Source organism: Colobus angolensis, unplaced genomic scaffold (genome assembly GCF_000951035.1).
Source record: "Colobus angolensis palliatus isolate OR3802 unplaced genomic scaffold, Cang.pa_1.0 Scaffold40, whole genome shotgun sequence".
Taxonomy (NCBI): domain Eukaryota; kingdom Metazoa; phylum Chordata; class Mammalia; order Primates; family Cercopithecidae; genus Colobus; species Colobus angolensis.
The window spans coordinates 6,646,659-6,663,248 of NW_012117377.1; the positions used below are offsets into that span (position 1 = coordinate 6,646,659).

The window sequence follows — 16,590 nt, forward strand, 5'->3', positions numbered from 1 at the left end:
CTTTCTTTCTTTCTTGAGATTGGGTCTCCCTGTGTTGCCCAGGGGGGGTCTTGAACTCCTGGCCTCAAGCTGTCCTCCCGCCTCAACCTCCCAAAGTACTGGGATTACAGGTGTAAGCCACCACACGGAGACCTTCCCCCTTTTTTATGGCTGAAGAATATTCCATTATATAGATATATCATAGTTTAGGTAACTAGGACCCTATAAATGAACATTTAGGTTGTTGTCAACATTTTACTAACATAAATAATACTGCAGTTAATAGTCTTATGCTTATGATTTTTTGTATGTGCAACCTATTCTCTTACTGTAGTGTAAAAATTCTAATAAAAACCTGTTAAACTACGATAATAGCATTTTACTTTAAAATAACATTTTTAATTATAAAAGTAATACTCTTTAACAAATTTAGAAAAACAAACAATCCTGAATGTATGGAGTTAAAACTGAAAAGTATTGCATTATAGTCCTCCACTCCCACCCTAGCCACATGTACTCCTCTCCCCCAAATTGTTAACAGTTTGATCTGTATGCTTCAAACCTTTCTTTTGTTGCAATTGGTGGTAGTTTTATTTTGTCATCCCATACTTAATATGTAAGTATAGCCTCAGGCTTATTTTTCAAAAATGTGATCATGCTACACATTTTATGACTTGATCCTTTTATTTTATGTGGCTTTTAAATATCTATCGAGTTACCTCATTCTTTTTTCTTTTTTAAAAATTAAACTCAGCTAATTTTCCCAAGTCAACCTTATTCTTTTTTTTGATTGATAGTTTATAATATGAATGTACCATAATTAGCCATTTCTCTATTGATATTTAGACTTCAGTTTTTCAGTATTGTAGACAACTATAGTTAATGTGCTAGGACATGTCTTTGCATATATACTAGTGTTTCTATAGAATAGATTCCAGAAGGTGAAATGGTTAAGTCACTGTCGTTGATTTACACTTGTGCAATGTCTTCTTCACACCCTTCCCAACACCCGGTATTGGCAGTATTTTTAATATTTGCCAATCTGATAGATAAAAAGAAGGATGGTACCTCATTGTTTTAATTAGTATTTTTCTGTTTGCTACTGAGATTGTTAGTTCAGGTTTATTGGCCACTAATTTCTTTTTTTTTTTTAATGGAGCTTTTATTTATAAGTATACTCATATCTGAACTTTTGCTGCCCAAACTCTGGGATTACATAGATTTGGGTAAATGTTTTGAAGAATCCTTACTGTGTGTAATCTTACTACTCTCCTTCCAAAATCAAATTGATTCACATAAAAGAAGTATCCTTCATTTCCTAACTTGTCATCCAAATTCTGTCTCTCCAAATCAGGAACTCAAAAAATTCACATCGAGAGGGATACTTATATTCTCATATGAATCTTTGTTATATCCACACAGATTCTCTCTTCTTGTGTATTATTTATCTTTTTATCTTGTTTTTATGCAGTTTTATAAAATAAAAAGTTGTACATTTTAATGTTGAATATCTGTTGATGTTTTCCTCTATAAATTCTAGGATTTTGCTGTACTTAGGTTGTCTTTTCCCACCTAAAATTTTTTAAACTCTATTTCCTTCTGTCCCTGTATAGTTATTTTTAGACACACTGGAATTTTTAGATACATGAAATTTATTTTTGTGCATAATCAATTTTGTCAACATGTTTTTAATAATTCATGCTTTGTCATTAATTTTAAATATCTCCTTTATCGTATATCAAATTCTTACATATACAAGGGTCTGTACCAGGATCTGTTCCTGCAACAGTGCCATATTGTTTTAATGAATATTTCAATTTCTAGATGGGAAAATTTTATTTTATTTTTATCCACCCTCTGCCCCAGGTACATTTTAGAAAAAAAAAAAACTGACTTGTTCATTTATGCTTCTTCCAGCAATGCATGAGAATGTGTGTAGGTCTGGGAAAGACTGGCTAGGGGTCTGGAGCCAAGGTTAAGACTTGAATAAACCTAGAACAATTAAAGATAAATTATCTGTCCCCTAACCTGGGAGAAATCCAATAGGTTTGTAACACTTTTGAACGTTACTTAATTGTTCGTTTAGTGAGCTCTTAACTCATTTACCTTTTTCTCAGTTTAACCCCCTCCACTTCACCTTTTCAACCCCTTTCACAGTCATTTCCTGTAATTTCGTTTCTTTTTTTTTTTTTTTTTTTTTTTTTGAGACAGAGTTTCACTCTTTTTGCCCAGGCTGGAGTGCAATGGCATGATCTTGGCTCACCACAACCTCCACCTCCCGGGTTCAAGCAATTCTCCTGCCTCAGCCTCCCGAGTAGCTGGGATTACAGGCATGCGCCACCACGCCCAGCTAATTTTGTATTTTTTAGTAGCGACGGGGTTTCTCCATGTTGACCAGGCTGGTCTCGAACTCCTGACCTCAGGTGGTCCACCCGCCTCGGCCTCCCAGAGTGCTGGGATTACAGGTGTGAGCCACTGCACCCGGCCATTTCCTGTAATTCGTTATCATCTTACCTATGTATATGCTCTTCCCTCTTCCTGGCATTTCTGTCCATCCCCATGGGCCCCATGGCCCAGTTTTCTTACTGGGAAATCTGATTTGTTCCTAAAGACTCAGTTCAGATATTACCTTTTCTGGGAGGTTTTTGTTCATGCTAATGGTAAGAAGTAAGAATATTCTTCTAACCTTTGTGCATTATTTATTCCTATATTATTACCATTATCAAACTTTGAGCTGAATCAGGACACATGATACATGCCGTAAATGTTTGTTGAAAAAGAATTAAATATTTTTGCTTTCAGGGAGCTCACCAAAGAATAAGAAGAAAAGCTTAGGATAGGAGAAAAATAGATATGAAAGCACACTGTGTGTGTGTGTGTGTGTGTGTGTGTGTGTGTGTGTAAGTCACTAACAGGACAGCTCTTATATAATCTCCCCCCACCGCCGCCCCGCAAACTGATCAAGCTTTTAATTGTATTGCTTGCCCTATAAGGCTTAGATAATGTGCTTATACTCAAATTGCGACAATCATTTTGACCCAGGAAGCCATTCCAGATGTGATACAGGCAAAGGCACAGAGATAGAACCAACTGGATCTTTATCATGGGAGTTTCAGAGTGTACGATTTGGGAGTAGTCACTTCTGTAGTGTGGAGTTGAGTTGTAAATGAACAGGTATTCTGAAACTTTTCTTTCTTTTTTTCTTAGTATTGGATGAACGAATATACCTCATCCATCGGAATTGGAGTTTTTCATTCAGGAATTGAAGTCTATGGCAGAGGTACGTGTACACACAGTCTAAATATACTCTCTGAAGATTTTGTACTTTAAAGGAGTTGCAAAACCATAACTATAGGTCTTTCTCTTTTTTTAACCACTTCCATATGTTATTACAGAAAGTAGAAGAAAATCTCCCCATATTCGTTTATACTGCATTTTGGAAAAATGCCCAAAGTAGAATGTATTTGGGGAGAAAGGACTCAAAATACAAGAGTATATATTCACCTCATTCACTTTATCTTTTATTCTAAATACTATGTTTTAAAAAATGTTTTCCTTTTGTGATTGTCATAAAGTGAGTTTGTTTTGTTCTCATATATATTGGACCTCCTAAGAAACCTTGCACTTCGAAAATAGCATGATAAAAACAATAATTTTGGTTGGAAAGGTTGGTGCTAGAAAGTGTCAGACTTGAAATACCAATTTCCTGAGGGAATTTCAGTAATAAATTTGGTTTGTAGACCTATAAGTCTATAAAATCTATAAGTTTTTGAAGTCTAAAAACATTGCTGAACAAATCCGGCCATGATTACATCTAATCATGCCCTTTGTCACTAACTCAGCCCTCTTCATTCTTGTTATTATCCTTTATTAGGATAAACATGTCAGGAGTCACTCAAACCAAGCAGCTGTGTGTTCAACAGTTTTTTTTCTTCTGTTCTAATTCCTACTCTTGATGCAAGATAATCTACCCCTGATCAAGTTGTAACTAATAGTAATGGTCTGCGTAAGACAGATCACATTGCTGATTTCATGTAATCTATCATTTTGAATTATAAACTAACCCTGTAGCAGAAATGCCTTTGTTCGCTTCAGCTAGGCAGTCTTTGTGACCTCTTAGAATATATTATTGCACTTTACTCAGGGTTATCCCTGAACACTATACACCAGTTTTAACCAATATAAAGAAGAGACTCATTTACTTAAATGTGTCAGTATGGTGGTTATACTCTTTTTTATATTCCATTTTACCTGTTTCCAGGTGCAGTTTAGCATATTAAATGTTGGCTATACAAATCTGCCATTTAAAGCTCTATTTTACTTGAAAGTCTACATCTACCAAATAATCCCAAGAAATACCGAGGGGCTCTTGCTGAAAGTTTCGTGATTGGGAGTATTGCTGTGGGTGGGACCATAGTCTGTGGGGTTACTCTTTTGGTTGATTTGGCTTTTCTACATTTGCATGTGTATTTCTTGAATTTGTATGATGTTTTACTATTTTTTAAATGCCACAAATTTGGGACCACATGATCATGGTGGGTTAGATAAGGGCAGGTGGCGTCTTCTCTATTTTTCAGCTGAAGAAACTGAGGCCCAAACCTGCTGAAAGTCATAATGCTAATAATTAACTAAAACTTGAACCCAAATGTTCCTGTATGCTAGTCCATGGCTCTATTCTCTGCCTAATCATTGCTCCCCTTCATAAAATGATTTAGTAATAATTAGAAACATGTTTCAAAACATGTTCATGTAAATTTAAAGCTAGAATCAAATATTAATATAGTTCTGAAAATTAGTGATTGCTTTTTAAATAAAAGAATGGGTCTATGACTTTCCTTGTTATAATTGAGAAAGTTAAGAATCCAAATATAATCTTACCCTTTCCAACGTTGATAATCTACAATATTTTGTAAAATTTTGTCACTAGAAAACTTTAAAAATTTTATTTCAAAATAGCCACTTTATTTCTCAAACTACATTGTTGCTTTTTTTGGACGGGTCTGAATTAAAAGTAAATTTAGTATCTGCCTGTTCTTTCCTGTGCTTTGTTCTAAGACCTTTTACGGTTATATTTTTAAAGTGATGAAGTTGATTTAAACATGGTTTGGAATTATTTAAATTTGTCTACTAAGACTTAGCCACTAAAATATCTAAGTGAGATAACAGAAAATTACAGGAATTTTTTATCTAAAATTATTCTCCATTTTGTTCTCCAGAGTTTGTATCTGATGTACAGTTTGTATTGGATGTACAGTCAAAAAATAGTTTATCCTAGCTAAAAGACTTGCTGTGGAGATTGGATGGGAGGGTGGGTAGGTATGTGTGTTAATTTGGCAGTTTATTTTTTTCTTAAATGAAGAGAATTGAGTGGTGTTTTAGGTTTAGTAATGTTCCACCCTACTCAAAGGTGAACCAAGAGTCTTTATCCCAGAAACCATGAAACTCACGGTTACTAGACAGTTTCTCCAGTAAGATGTGTGTTTGAAATTAGATCACTTTAATTTAGAAAGTGGCAAAACACTGAACTGACCACCTACCTAGATTGGCATGATATAGACATGCAGAGAGAACTATATTTACCTTTGTGTGTTAGTCACACTCTTTTTGCCATTATAAGAAAGGGAAATATGGCAGTCAAGAATATCTTTGAGTGTCTTCTGTTATTTGAGTTTTGGGTCTTTTGTGACAACTGTTTATACAAGTAATAGCTAAGTGAGATATTTGTGAAAGCATTTTATAAACTGAAAAATATTTAGATGGTGTCACTGTTGTCCTCAATTATTAAAGCTAATTCAGCATTCTGGTTAAATTTTATGTGATACATACTAAAAATCATGAGTTTTCTCTTTTCAGAATTTGCTTATGGTGGCCATCCTTACCCCTTTTCTGGAATATTTGAAATTTCCCCAGGAAATGCTTCTGAACTAGGAGAAACATTTAAATTTAAGTAAGTAGGGAGGATAATTTTTATTACACTGTCTTAGGTGCCATAGCTTGTTTTCAGGTAAACAGAATTCATTCTGTAAATCAAAACAAACCCAAGAAGTTAAAAATGTCTCTTTAACTTTGTTTAAATTGCTGACATTTTATATAACTCAGGTTTGCCTCTGGAAACTCATTTCTTTTCCTTTTTTTTTTTTTTTTTTGAGATGGAGTCTCACTCTGTCTCCCAGGCTGGAGAGAAGTGGCGTGATCTCGGCTCACTGCAGCCTCTGCCTTCTAGGTTCAAGCAGTTCTGCTGCCTCAGGCTCCCAAGTAGCTGGGATTACAGGCGTGTGCCACGACACCCGGCTAATTTTTGTATTTTTAGTAGAGACGGAGTTTCACCATGTTGGCCGGACTCGTCTTGAACCCCTGTCCTCAGGTGATCCACCTGCCTCGGCCTCCCAAAGTGCTGGGATTACAGGCGTGAGCCACCGCGCCCAGCCCAGGAAACTCCTTTCTAATGATTTCTTCCCTCAATCTCCTGTTTGAAAGGAGAAAACGTTTAATTGTGACCTACCTAGCAAATTAAAAATGTCTTTATTGTCCCAATGCAAGGGACATTTTATACGTTTGAAATAACTAAACAGTTGATTAGCGTAGAATCCATTGTTAAGGTACATGTATTACCTGTAATGATAAACCTAAAATATATGGATATAAGTGTTCACTGGAGTCTTATGAGTAATAAAAAGCAGTGAGAATATAATTTTTTTTATTTATACTTTAAGTTCTAGGGTACATGTGCACAACGTGCAGGTTTGTTACATAGGTATCCATGTGTCATGTTGGTGTGCTGCACCATCATCTCATCATTTACATTAGGTATTTCTCCTAGTGCGATCCCTCTCCCAGGCCCCCACCCCACGACAGGCACCGGTGTGTGATGTTCCCCACCCTGTGTCCAAGTGTTCTCATTGTTTGGTTCCCACCTATGAGTGAGAACACGGTGTTTGGTTTTCTGTCCTTGTGATAGTTTGCTGAGAATGAGAATATAAATGTTAATAATCAAATTTTCATTCCTTAATTGAGGTTTGTATTTAAAGTGATATTTAGGGCTGGGCTCAGTGGCTCACGCTTGTAATCCCAGCACTTTGGGAGGCCAAGGCGGGCGGATCACCTGAGTTCAGGAGTTCGAGATCAGCCAGGGCAACACGGTGAAACCCCGTCTCTACTAAAAATACAAAATTAGTCGGGCGTGGTGGCACGTGCGTGTAATCCCAGCTACTTGGGAGGCTGAGGCAGGAGAATCTCTTGAACCTAGGAGGCGGAGGATGCGGTGAGCCAAGATTGTGCCACTGCACTCCAGCCTGGGCAACAAGAGTAAATCTCTCCATCTCAAAAAAAAAAAAAAAAAAAAGAGTGATATTTAGAATATTAGTTTCAAGGAGCTTTAAACTTCTGGGCCTATAATAGATGGCTTGCCAAGTGAAAAGCAGACAGGGAAATGGGGTTCCAACATGAAGCTTCAGTGATGCGCTACACATTAAGCCCTCTGCTAACTTCATAGTTCTCTTAGCCTGTCACTGAACTGAAAGATTTCCGCACAGAAGTGCTATGATACCATCCCGAATCCACTCCTTTGGGCTCTCTTTTGGCAAGACTACTTGATAAAAGGATTTTCTAAGTATTTTCAGGTTTCTTGGATGCCTAACTTACCTGACTAAAATTCCACTTTCTCTTGGATAATGTCTGTCGCCTTTCCAAGGTAGTAGTTTGGAGTCCTTTTTATTTTTGTTTGTTTAGAGATGGAGTCTTGCTCTGTCACCCTGGCTGGAGTGCAGTGGTACAATCTCGGTTCACTGCAACCTCTGCCTCCTGCATTCAAGCGATTCTCCCGCCTCAGCCTCCCGAGTAGCTGGGATTACAGGCACCTGCCATCGTGCCTGACTAATTTTTGTATTTTTGTAGAGACGGGGTTTCACCATGTTGGCCAGGCTGGTCTCGAACTCCTGAGCTCAGGTGATCTGCCCGCCTCGGCCTCCTGAAGTGCTGGGATTACAGCCGTGAGCCACCGTGCCCGGCCAGGGTCCTTCTTTTTAGAAAACGTTTAGTCAGGTCTGACAGTTTGTCTCATTGCAGCACAGTGACAGATAAAAGTTTGTTTCTAGGTGAGATGATGTCCAGCCCTTCAATGGCAAGTGAGATTATGCAGGAATATTTGCAGCAGGGATCTGGTTCTCTAACAATATAACTACTAATACAATAGTTGTGAAAATAACTATAATACTACATTTTACGCAGGGACATATATTTCATAAAGAAAATGACTTGTGCTTTTGTAGTATTCATAGGTAATATACTTAAGAATTTATTGCAGAAAAGTAGAAATTAAAATAGCACTTTTAAAGTATCTTGTTTCACTTTTAGTCTTGTTATATTAACCCTGATTTGTTATGTCAATCATAATATTCCTGGAAATAAGCAAGTATTTAAACATACTTTTTGTAAATATTTGACACAACTACGTCCTTATTTTTCTTTCTCTTTTTTTTCTTTTTGTTCTTTAAGAGAAGCTGTTGTTTTAGGGAGCACGGACTTCCTAGAAGATGATATAGAAAAAATTGTAGAAGAACTGGGAAAAGAATACAAAGGCAATGCTTATCATTTAATGCATAAAAACTGCAATCATTTTTCTTCAGCTTTATCAGAGGTAAACTAAATTTTATCCTAAAAGTTCTTCAAATAAATATTTGCTATCCCACTATACTTGATATCCCACTATGTTCGAACTTGATTTGTTTCTTTTCTGATTTTTTGTGTTGTATGAAATATGGTATTGTATTTCAATCTTGTATGAATGACCTTTCCAGAGCTGGTAACTTGAGAGTCTGCACAGTTTTAAATGGTAGTTCTATTCATTACTTTGCAGTGAGTAGAGTAAGTACAAACAATGGTCCCTTCTTATTCTATTACAGCCTGAAACTTTCGCTTTAAAAAAGTAAATGCCTAGAGACATCTGCTTCTTAGTCGCTAAGGTTTCTCTTTTGCTGAATTTTTTTTTTTTCTGGCTCTCTTTAGTAAAGTAATTCATGTCTTCCATCTTGAAATTTTCTTCTGCTAACATAACACATAGGCACTTACTTGCCTTCTCAATTCTTGAATCCCAAGCAGATCAAAACTAGGTCAAAATTAAAGAACCATAAAAAGAAAATGGAGGAAAGAAATTAAGAAGATTGTAAAATAAGGTCTAGAGAATTGGCACTTGAAACAGCTTCCCAGCTTTCTGATTCTTAGCAGATGGTTGCAGTGGCAGCATCTAGGTACCACAGAAATTGTGAAGGGTGTAAAGGAGAAAACGAGCTGCTATTTCAGTGACCTCCTCTGCAGAAATGCTTAGTTCCTTGGCCCTTTTTACTTCGCTCATGGCTTCTACAATACAGCTTTCAAATAGCTCTCACAGTCTGTTACCATGCTACTCAAAGTGTGTTTTGTGGACCAGCAGCATCAGCATCTCCTAGAAATTTGTGAGATATGTGGTATCTCTGCCCCACCAGAGATACACTGAATGCAAATCTTCATTTTAACAAGATCCCGAGATGACTCATATGAACCTAAAAGTTCGAGAAACACCTCTAGTCTAGTGGATGCATCAGTACCATAGAAGTGACCTAGTCAGTTTTCAGACAAGTGGGGAGGTAGTTCTCAGCTTTCTTGACCCCAGACATTACATTTGTATGGAATGCATTCAAAGATCCATTGAGTGCTAAAATTGGTGAAGAAATAGACAGCATCCTAATCTACTCTTATTTTTCAGACAAGGAAACTGACCCCAATTGGGAAAATGACTTACTAAAGATTGTCATGGAGAATTCAGATTAGACCTGACTTCTTACTCCAGTGCTTATTATACTTTATCATTACTTCCTGTGGTTCTAATTTATTTCTGTCCTTCAAAAACATTCAGAACTTTATTGAGCATCTATACCACCACATCAGCCCTGGTCTAACCCCAAAACCATTTTGCATTTGGGGCCCAAAGAGCAATTCTAGATGTCCCTGGAGCCATCTTTTTAGGCTACAGTTTTTATGCCTTTCCCCAAATGAGTGCTGAATTTTTTTCTTTTTTTTTTTTTTCTTTGAGACAGAGTTTCACTCTTTATTGCCCAGGCTGGAGTGCAGTGGTACCATCTCGGCTCAGCACAACCTCTGCCTCCCAGGTTCAAGCAATTCTCCTGCCTCAGCCTCCCGAGTAGCTGGGACTACAGGCATGCGCCACCACGCCCGGCTAAGTTTGTATTTTTAGTAGAGACGGAGTTTCTCCGTGTTGGTTAGGCCGGTCTTGAACTCCCAACCCCAAGTGATCTGCCCACCTCAGCCTCCCAAAGTGCTGGGATTACAGGCATGAACCACCATGCGTGGCCTAGTGCTGAATTGTTAAACTGGGAGACCCAGAAGTTAAGTGACTTGACCAAGGTTACCTCGCCTGTTAGTGGCAGTGCTGGAACTAGAATTCTGGACGGTGAGGGATAAGGAGCTATTTTAGTAAAATAAGGTATATATTCCATTAAATGGAAATATCAGCTCTTGCCTATTGTGAAATGTACAAGTTACATTTGGAATTTGAAATGATGGATGCAACTCCCATATTATGAAGCCAAGTAAATTGATGTTGGGCACTCTGACGAAGTTCAGTGAAACTGGTATGCTTTTATCTTTGACAACATAGTGTGGGGATGTATGTCGTATAACCAGTTGCAAATAAGCACAATCATCACTATATTAATGGTTGTTGATATATGTACTGTTCTGTTAATATTGTTCGTAAAAATTCTAAGAATTATTTAACACCATAATGTTATCAGTTCCGATGCTTCCTCTACAGCAGGGATTAGCAAACTACTGTAGCCTGGCCTTCGAACCAACACCAGCGTGTCATCTGTCCTTGTACAGCCTGCAGACTAAGATGGTTTTTACATTCTTTTTAAGGATTGAAAAAAGCCAAAAGAGTACTATATGGTGACATGTATAAATTATGTAAAGTTCAAACTTCAGTATTCATAAAGTTTTTTTTTTTTAAACCAGAACATGTATTGCATGACTAATCATTGAAATGCCTAAGAGGAACTGGATGCTGCAGCAGCCACCCTGTTGGGTTTAGGTGGTGTTCCTTCGTGGAAACCATGCCTGAATCTGCAGTATACAGTTTTTAGGTGCCTCATTCGACCAGTCCTGGTGGTATTTCATCTTTTAGCCTTAGCCTCAGCACTGCAGTTATCCTTTCTCTTGCGCTTGGCGGGGTAGCCACATTTGCCACAGGTCGACTTCTGAGGGTGGTAGGCCTTAGAGCCACAGCAGTGGCACGTGTGCATCTTATTGCGACGCTTTCCAAATGATGATGTTGCCTTCGTCACCTTGCTTCTGTGGCTGAGACCAGAGAGATTCACTAAGTTTTATTAGAACACAGCCATGCTTATTTGTTTACCTGTTTTCTTGACTGCCTTCCGGCTGCAGTGGCAGAATTGAGTAGTTGCAGCAAAGATTTATGATCTATAAAGCCCAAAATACTTCCTGTTTGACCCTTAACAGAAAAAGTTTGCCAGCCTGTACTCTGCAAGATAGGTCTCTTCGAATTGGGTGCTAATTGGCTTAAACATTGAGGAAACGTTATCTTACAAAACAAGTCCAGAATAAGGCAGGCTACATTCCAGTGTGGTCCGTGTCTCAACTGTGAGTGTCATAGGGCTGTAAGGTCTTTATTCATTTCTCTAAGCTGCCATCCTTGGGATTTGGCGCTTCCCCCAGGCCAGCTCCCTTTGTAGGTTTCAGATAGAGGTAACAATTTTAGCACAACATCTAGAGGTAGACTATGTCTCTCTCCCTTTGGAAACAGTGAAACTCTTTCTGGAATTCCCTTTTCCCTAACCTTCTGAAAGCATCCATATTTTACAGCCAGAATTGTGTCAGATGCCTAATTATGAAGCAGGCAGTAGCAAAAGGACTGGCATTACCATTACTAAATGCCACTCGTCTAATCTTAATGTCTTTTTAAAAGTAATATTTTCGGCCTGGCGTGGTGGCTCAGTCTTGTAATCCCAGCACTTTGGGAGGCCGAGGTGGGGGGATCACAAGGTCAAGAGATCAAGACCATCCTGGCCAACATGGTGAAACCTCATTTCTAACTAAAAATACAAAAATTAGCTGGGCATGGTGGCGGGTGCCTGTAATCCCAGCTACTCAGAAGGCTGAGGCAGGAGAATTGCTTGAACCCAAGAGGCAGAGGTTGCAGTGAGCAGAGATGGTGCCGTTGCACTTCAGCCTGGGCAACAAGAGCAAAACTCCATCTCAAAAAAATAAATAAAATCAATATTTTCAGTAGAAAATTCAAAACATATAAAAGTAGAAGAATATAATGAGCCCCTATATAACTGTCACTTAGATACCACTCCAGCCCCAAATTGTTTTGAAACAAATCCCAGATTTCATTTAGAGACAGGGTCTTGCTATATTGCCCAGGCTGGAGTGCAGTGGTGTGATCATAGTTCATTGCAGCTTAGAACTCAGGCTTAAGTGATCCTCCTGCCTCAGCCTCCCAACTAGCTGGAGCTACAGGCACATGCCACTATGTACAGCCAGTTTTTGTATTTTTTGTGAAGATGGGGTTGCATGATATTGCCCAGGCTGGTTTGGAACTCCTGGACTCAAGCAATCCTCCCACCTCAGCCTCCCGAAGTCCTGGGATTACCTGCATAAGCCACCGCACCTGGCCTAATTTCAAGTATCAATATTTCACTCTGCATCTCTAAAAGATAAAGATTCTTTATAACATAACCACATTATGTCATCACTCCTAAAATTAACTCCTAAAATTACGTTATCACTCCACAGATTAACATTATTTCTTAATATTATCCAGATAAACAATGTTCAGATTTCCTCAATTGTCGTAATTTTTTAATGGTTAGTTTGAATCCAAATCTAAACAAAAGTTCATATAGCTGGTCACCCTGAGACACATTCCCCATAGAAAAGGCAAGATAACTGGGCACAGTGGCTCACACCTGTAATCCCAGCACTTTGGGAGGCTGAGGCGGGTAGGTTGCTTGAGCACACAGGTTCAAGACCAGCTTGGGCAACATGGCAAAACCCCATCTCTACAAAAAGTACAAAAATTAGCCAGGCATGGTGGTGTGTGCCTTGTAGTCCCAGCTGCTTGGGAGGCTGAGGTGGGAGGATGGCTTAAGCCCAGGAGGCAGAGGTTGCAGTGAACCAAGCTGGCACCGCTGCACTTCAGCCTGGGTGATAGAGCAAGATAGATGCTTGATTTTTTTTTCCCCCTTTACTTGTTTTCAAAAAACAAGTTGGTTCCTGTACAGAAGAGTTAACTAACATAGGCCTAAAACTGCTGTCCTTAGAAAGGCCTGCCTGCAGAATTGGCCCTAAGCTGGCATCTGGGAGTTGGACTTCCGTAAGGTTCTTATTCCTAGAACTGAGAAGAGTGACTCCCTTTGCCTAACCTGTTTGTACAACTAATTTGGTTTATGCTAAAAACCTGCTTTCCCTGTGGGACTCTGGGATTTTGGCAGAGGACGCCTGCATGACCAGCGCCCAATAAAAAGTCTTGGGTCCCGAGTCTGTAATGAGCTTCCCTGGTAGCCATTTCACATATGTCACAAACCACTGCTGGGGGATTAAGCGTGCACATCCTACCTGACTCTACTAGGAGAAGATCCTTCAAGCTTGTGCCTGCTTTCCTCTGGACTTTGCCCCATGTATATTTTCCCTTTGCTGATTTTCTTTTGCATCTTTTTGTTGTAATAAGTCATAGTCATGAGTATGCTATGCTGATCCCTGAGTCCTAGCAAATCACCAAACTTGGGGGTGGTTGTGGAGACCTTTGACTCACAGAAATATAACAAAAGGACTGGCTGGGCACGGTGGCTCACGCCTGTAATCCCAGCACTTTGGGAGGTTGAGGCGAGCGGATCACTTGAGGTCAGGAGTTTGAGACCAGCCTGGCCAACATGGTGAAACCCTGTCTCTACCAAAAATATAAAAAAATTAGCCTGGTGTGGTGGCGCATGCCTGTAATCCCAGCTACTCAGGAGGCGGAGGTTGCATTGAGCTGAGATCGTGCCACTGCACTCCAGCCTGGGTGACAGAGCGAGACTCCATCTCAAAAAAAAGGACTGAGGAAAGAAAGGCTGAAATGGGTGGAGGATGGAAAACCTTTGATTTCTGGATGGCTGTGGAGTTATCCATGATATGAAACAGCAGCTGAGCTGTTGCCTGTGAAAGGCAAAAGCTGCCTGTCGAGTTTGAAATGACAGATCCAACTCCAGGAGAACTGACTCACTAGATCACCTGGCTACTTCTGGCCGTGCTGGTTACGGTGAGGAGAAAAAGGAAGTATAGCCCAGGTAATACCTTCAGTTTTTGTTCTCTCCTCCAGGAAGAAAGAAAAAAGGCCCAAAAATTCCCAAAGATGAGCTTTGGTTGGGCCAAAAATGTTAAACATTGATGGCACGCTTTCCTCACAAGTAGGAGGAAAAAAGGTTGAATCGGTTCTCAGGGCTGGAGCAAAGTAAAAAAGGGCAGGGGACATACTTGAGTAGTTAGCCTACCTGCACGCCCTCCACCCCATTCCAGCTAGGGTCTCCTCCGCAACTGTAATATTAAACCTTTTGCTAAATTTACTGCAAGGGGTTGAATACATCTGCAGTGAGGAAGGTGTCGGGCCAGGGTGGGGCGGCGGAGGGCAATTAATGGCCTTATTACATCTGTGGATATATGATAGAAGTTGATATAAAATGTTTTATGCTTGTAATGTCACAGATGGTAGAGGGATTAGCTCAATAAAGCAATGCTGCAAAGAAAAAGTGGGACACAACTTCCTTGCTTTTTGCTGCTATAGGATAGATGGGAATTTAAATCCTTTGTTGAAAGCAAAATATGTCTCACAGCTGATATTTACTATGATTTTTGCCCATTGGAGCCTCTGGAAAAAGACATACACTTTTAAGAGTTTTTAAAGCAGTTTTGGTTTTTTTTGGGTTTTTGTTTGTTTGTTTGTTTTTTGTGATGGAGTCTCGCTCTGTCGCCCAGGCTGGAGTGCAGTGGCGCGACCTCGGCTCACTGCAAGCTCCAGCTCCCGGGTTCACGCCATTCTCCTGCCTCAGCCTCCGGAGTAGCTGGGACTACAGGCGCCGCCACCACGCCCGGCTAGTTTTTTGTATTTTCAATAGAGACGGGGTTTCACTGTGTTAGCCAGGATGGTCTCAATCTCCTGACCTTGTGATCCACCAGCCTCGGCCTCCCAAAGTGCTGGGGATTACAGGCATGAGCAGTTTTTAATTGCAAGTGAGCTCATAGAAAACCAGATGTCTGACCCTAGAGTGGTGATTTTCTAGCCTGATGTGCATAATTTTGAGTGGGTCTTAGAAAGCACTTAGGAAAGCTTTGCTTTTTGCTTGGCCTTGGAAACATGACTGGCCCTTCAGCATCTCAGTTTTACTGCTGCCAAAGAAAAGTCTCTGGCGTATTTTGGAATCCTGAATTCATAGACCCTAATTGCTTGGACTTGACACTTGAGCTAAAACTTGACATTGTCTCCTACACACTATTTCAGTCTTAGCTAAACAAGCTGTGTTAAACTAAAAGAGATACAGGCTCAGGGAACAAGACTTCTACTTGGGGATCAAGGCAGATTTAGGGTACCACTCTGTGGGGCTCTTCACTATAAAAACATAGATGTTGACGGAACTGTGGATTATCACAGGTGTCCATGGGAACCGGCTTCTCTGGTGGTACCATACAAAGTCGAACTGCTTATCTGTTCTGTATTTCTGATACAGGGACTGATTGCATTCCCAATTTGTGATTATTGACAAAAGCTGCATGTTGAGGGGAAAGCATATCACTAGGACTGTGACCCCTGTGTCTACCCATCTTACTCTCTACCTCTCTCGGGAAAGTTTCACTGTGTTTACTTGGGACTTCCTGGATAAGCTGCAGTTTGCAACAGTGGGCTTACAGTCTGCTGCTACTCTGCTACCTTTCTACTGGTGCACACACCTTAGTAAGGCAGTTTGATTACTAAATGCAGCTGTCTCCAGAAATGGAATGATGCTATGGGCCACTTACTAAATGAAGGATCAGGATGAAAGCGGTGAGTGGCTCTCTGAAACCATTTTGAAATATTTTGAAAATTCAGGACTTAATTCTGTCCATTTCTGAAACATATCTTTCTGGTTATGTTATATAAAAATATTTTCCAGCCAAGCGCAGTGGCTCATGCCTGTAATCCCAACACTTTGGGAGGCTCAGGCAGGTGGTTCACGAAGTCAAGAGATCAAGATCATCCTGGCCAACATGGTGAAACCCCATCTCTACTAAAAATACAAAAATTACCTGGGTGTGGTGGTGCAGGTCTGTAGTCCCAGCTACTCAGGAGGCTGAGGCAGGAGAATTCCTTGAACACGGGAGGTGGAGGTTACAGGGAGCCGAGAGTGCGCCACTGCATTCCAGCCTAGCAACAGAGCAAGACTCTGTCTCAAAAAAGAAAAAAAAAAATCTTGTGAAAACTTTTGTCCCCCTTTAATACATCCCTTCCAGACAAAAGGTCTGGATGAGAGTAGAGGACAGTTTTGTAAATGTGAAACTATGACTGCTAAATGGGACATGCTGATT

The 16,590-nt window shown here is 39.8% G+C and overlaps 1 protein-coding gene and 1 long non-coding RNA gene across 4 annotated transcripts in view; one reads left to right on the forward strand and one right to left on the reverse strand.

Annotated features, from left to right (window-relative positions):
• The window catches only part of DESI2 (desumoylating isopeptidase 2), a 71,223-nt gene that overhangs the window by 45,100 nt on the left and 9,533 nt on the right, over positions 1–16,590 (forward strand). For 2 of the 3 annotated variants that reach the window (XM_011955722.1, XM_011955721.1), the window contains 3 exons: positions 3,187–3,259; positions 5,833–5,926; positions 8,473–8,614. In XM_011955722.1, the coding sequence (XP_011811112.1) occupies positions 3,187–3,259; positions 5,833–5,926; positions 8,473–8,614 (309 nt within the window). The remainder of the gene's footprint in view (positions 1–3,186; positions 3,260–5,832; positions 5,927–8,472; positions 8,615–16,590) is intronic. The other variant, XM_011955723.1, reaches the window with a different exon arrangement.
• On the reverse strand, positions 10,595–12,247 carry LOC105521505. Its single transcript, XR_001003281.1, has 2 exons — positions 12,123–12,247; positions 10,595–11,328 (listed from the first exon to the last, which is right to left on the reverse strand). It is a non-coding gene; the product is annotated as an uncharacterized LOC105521505 (long non-coding RNA).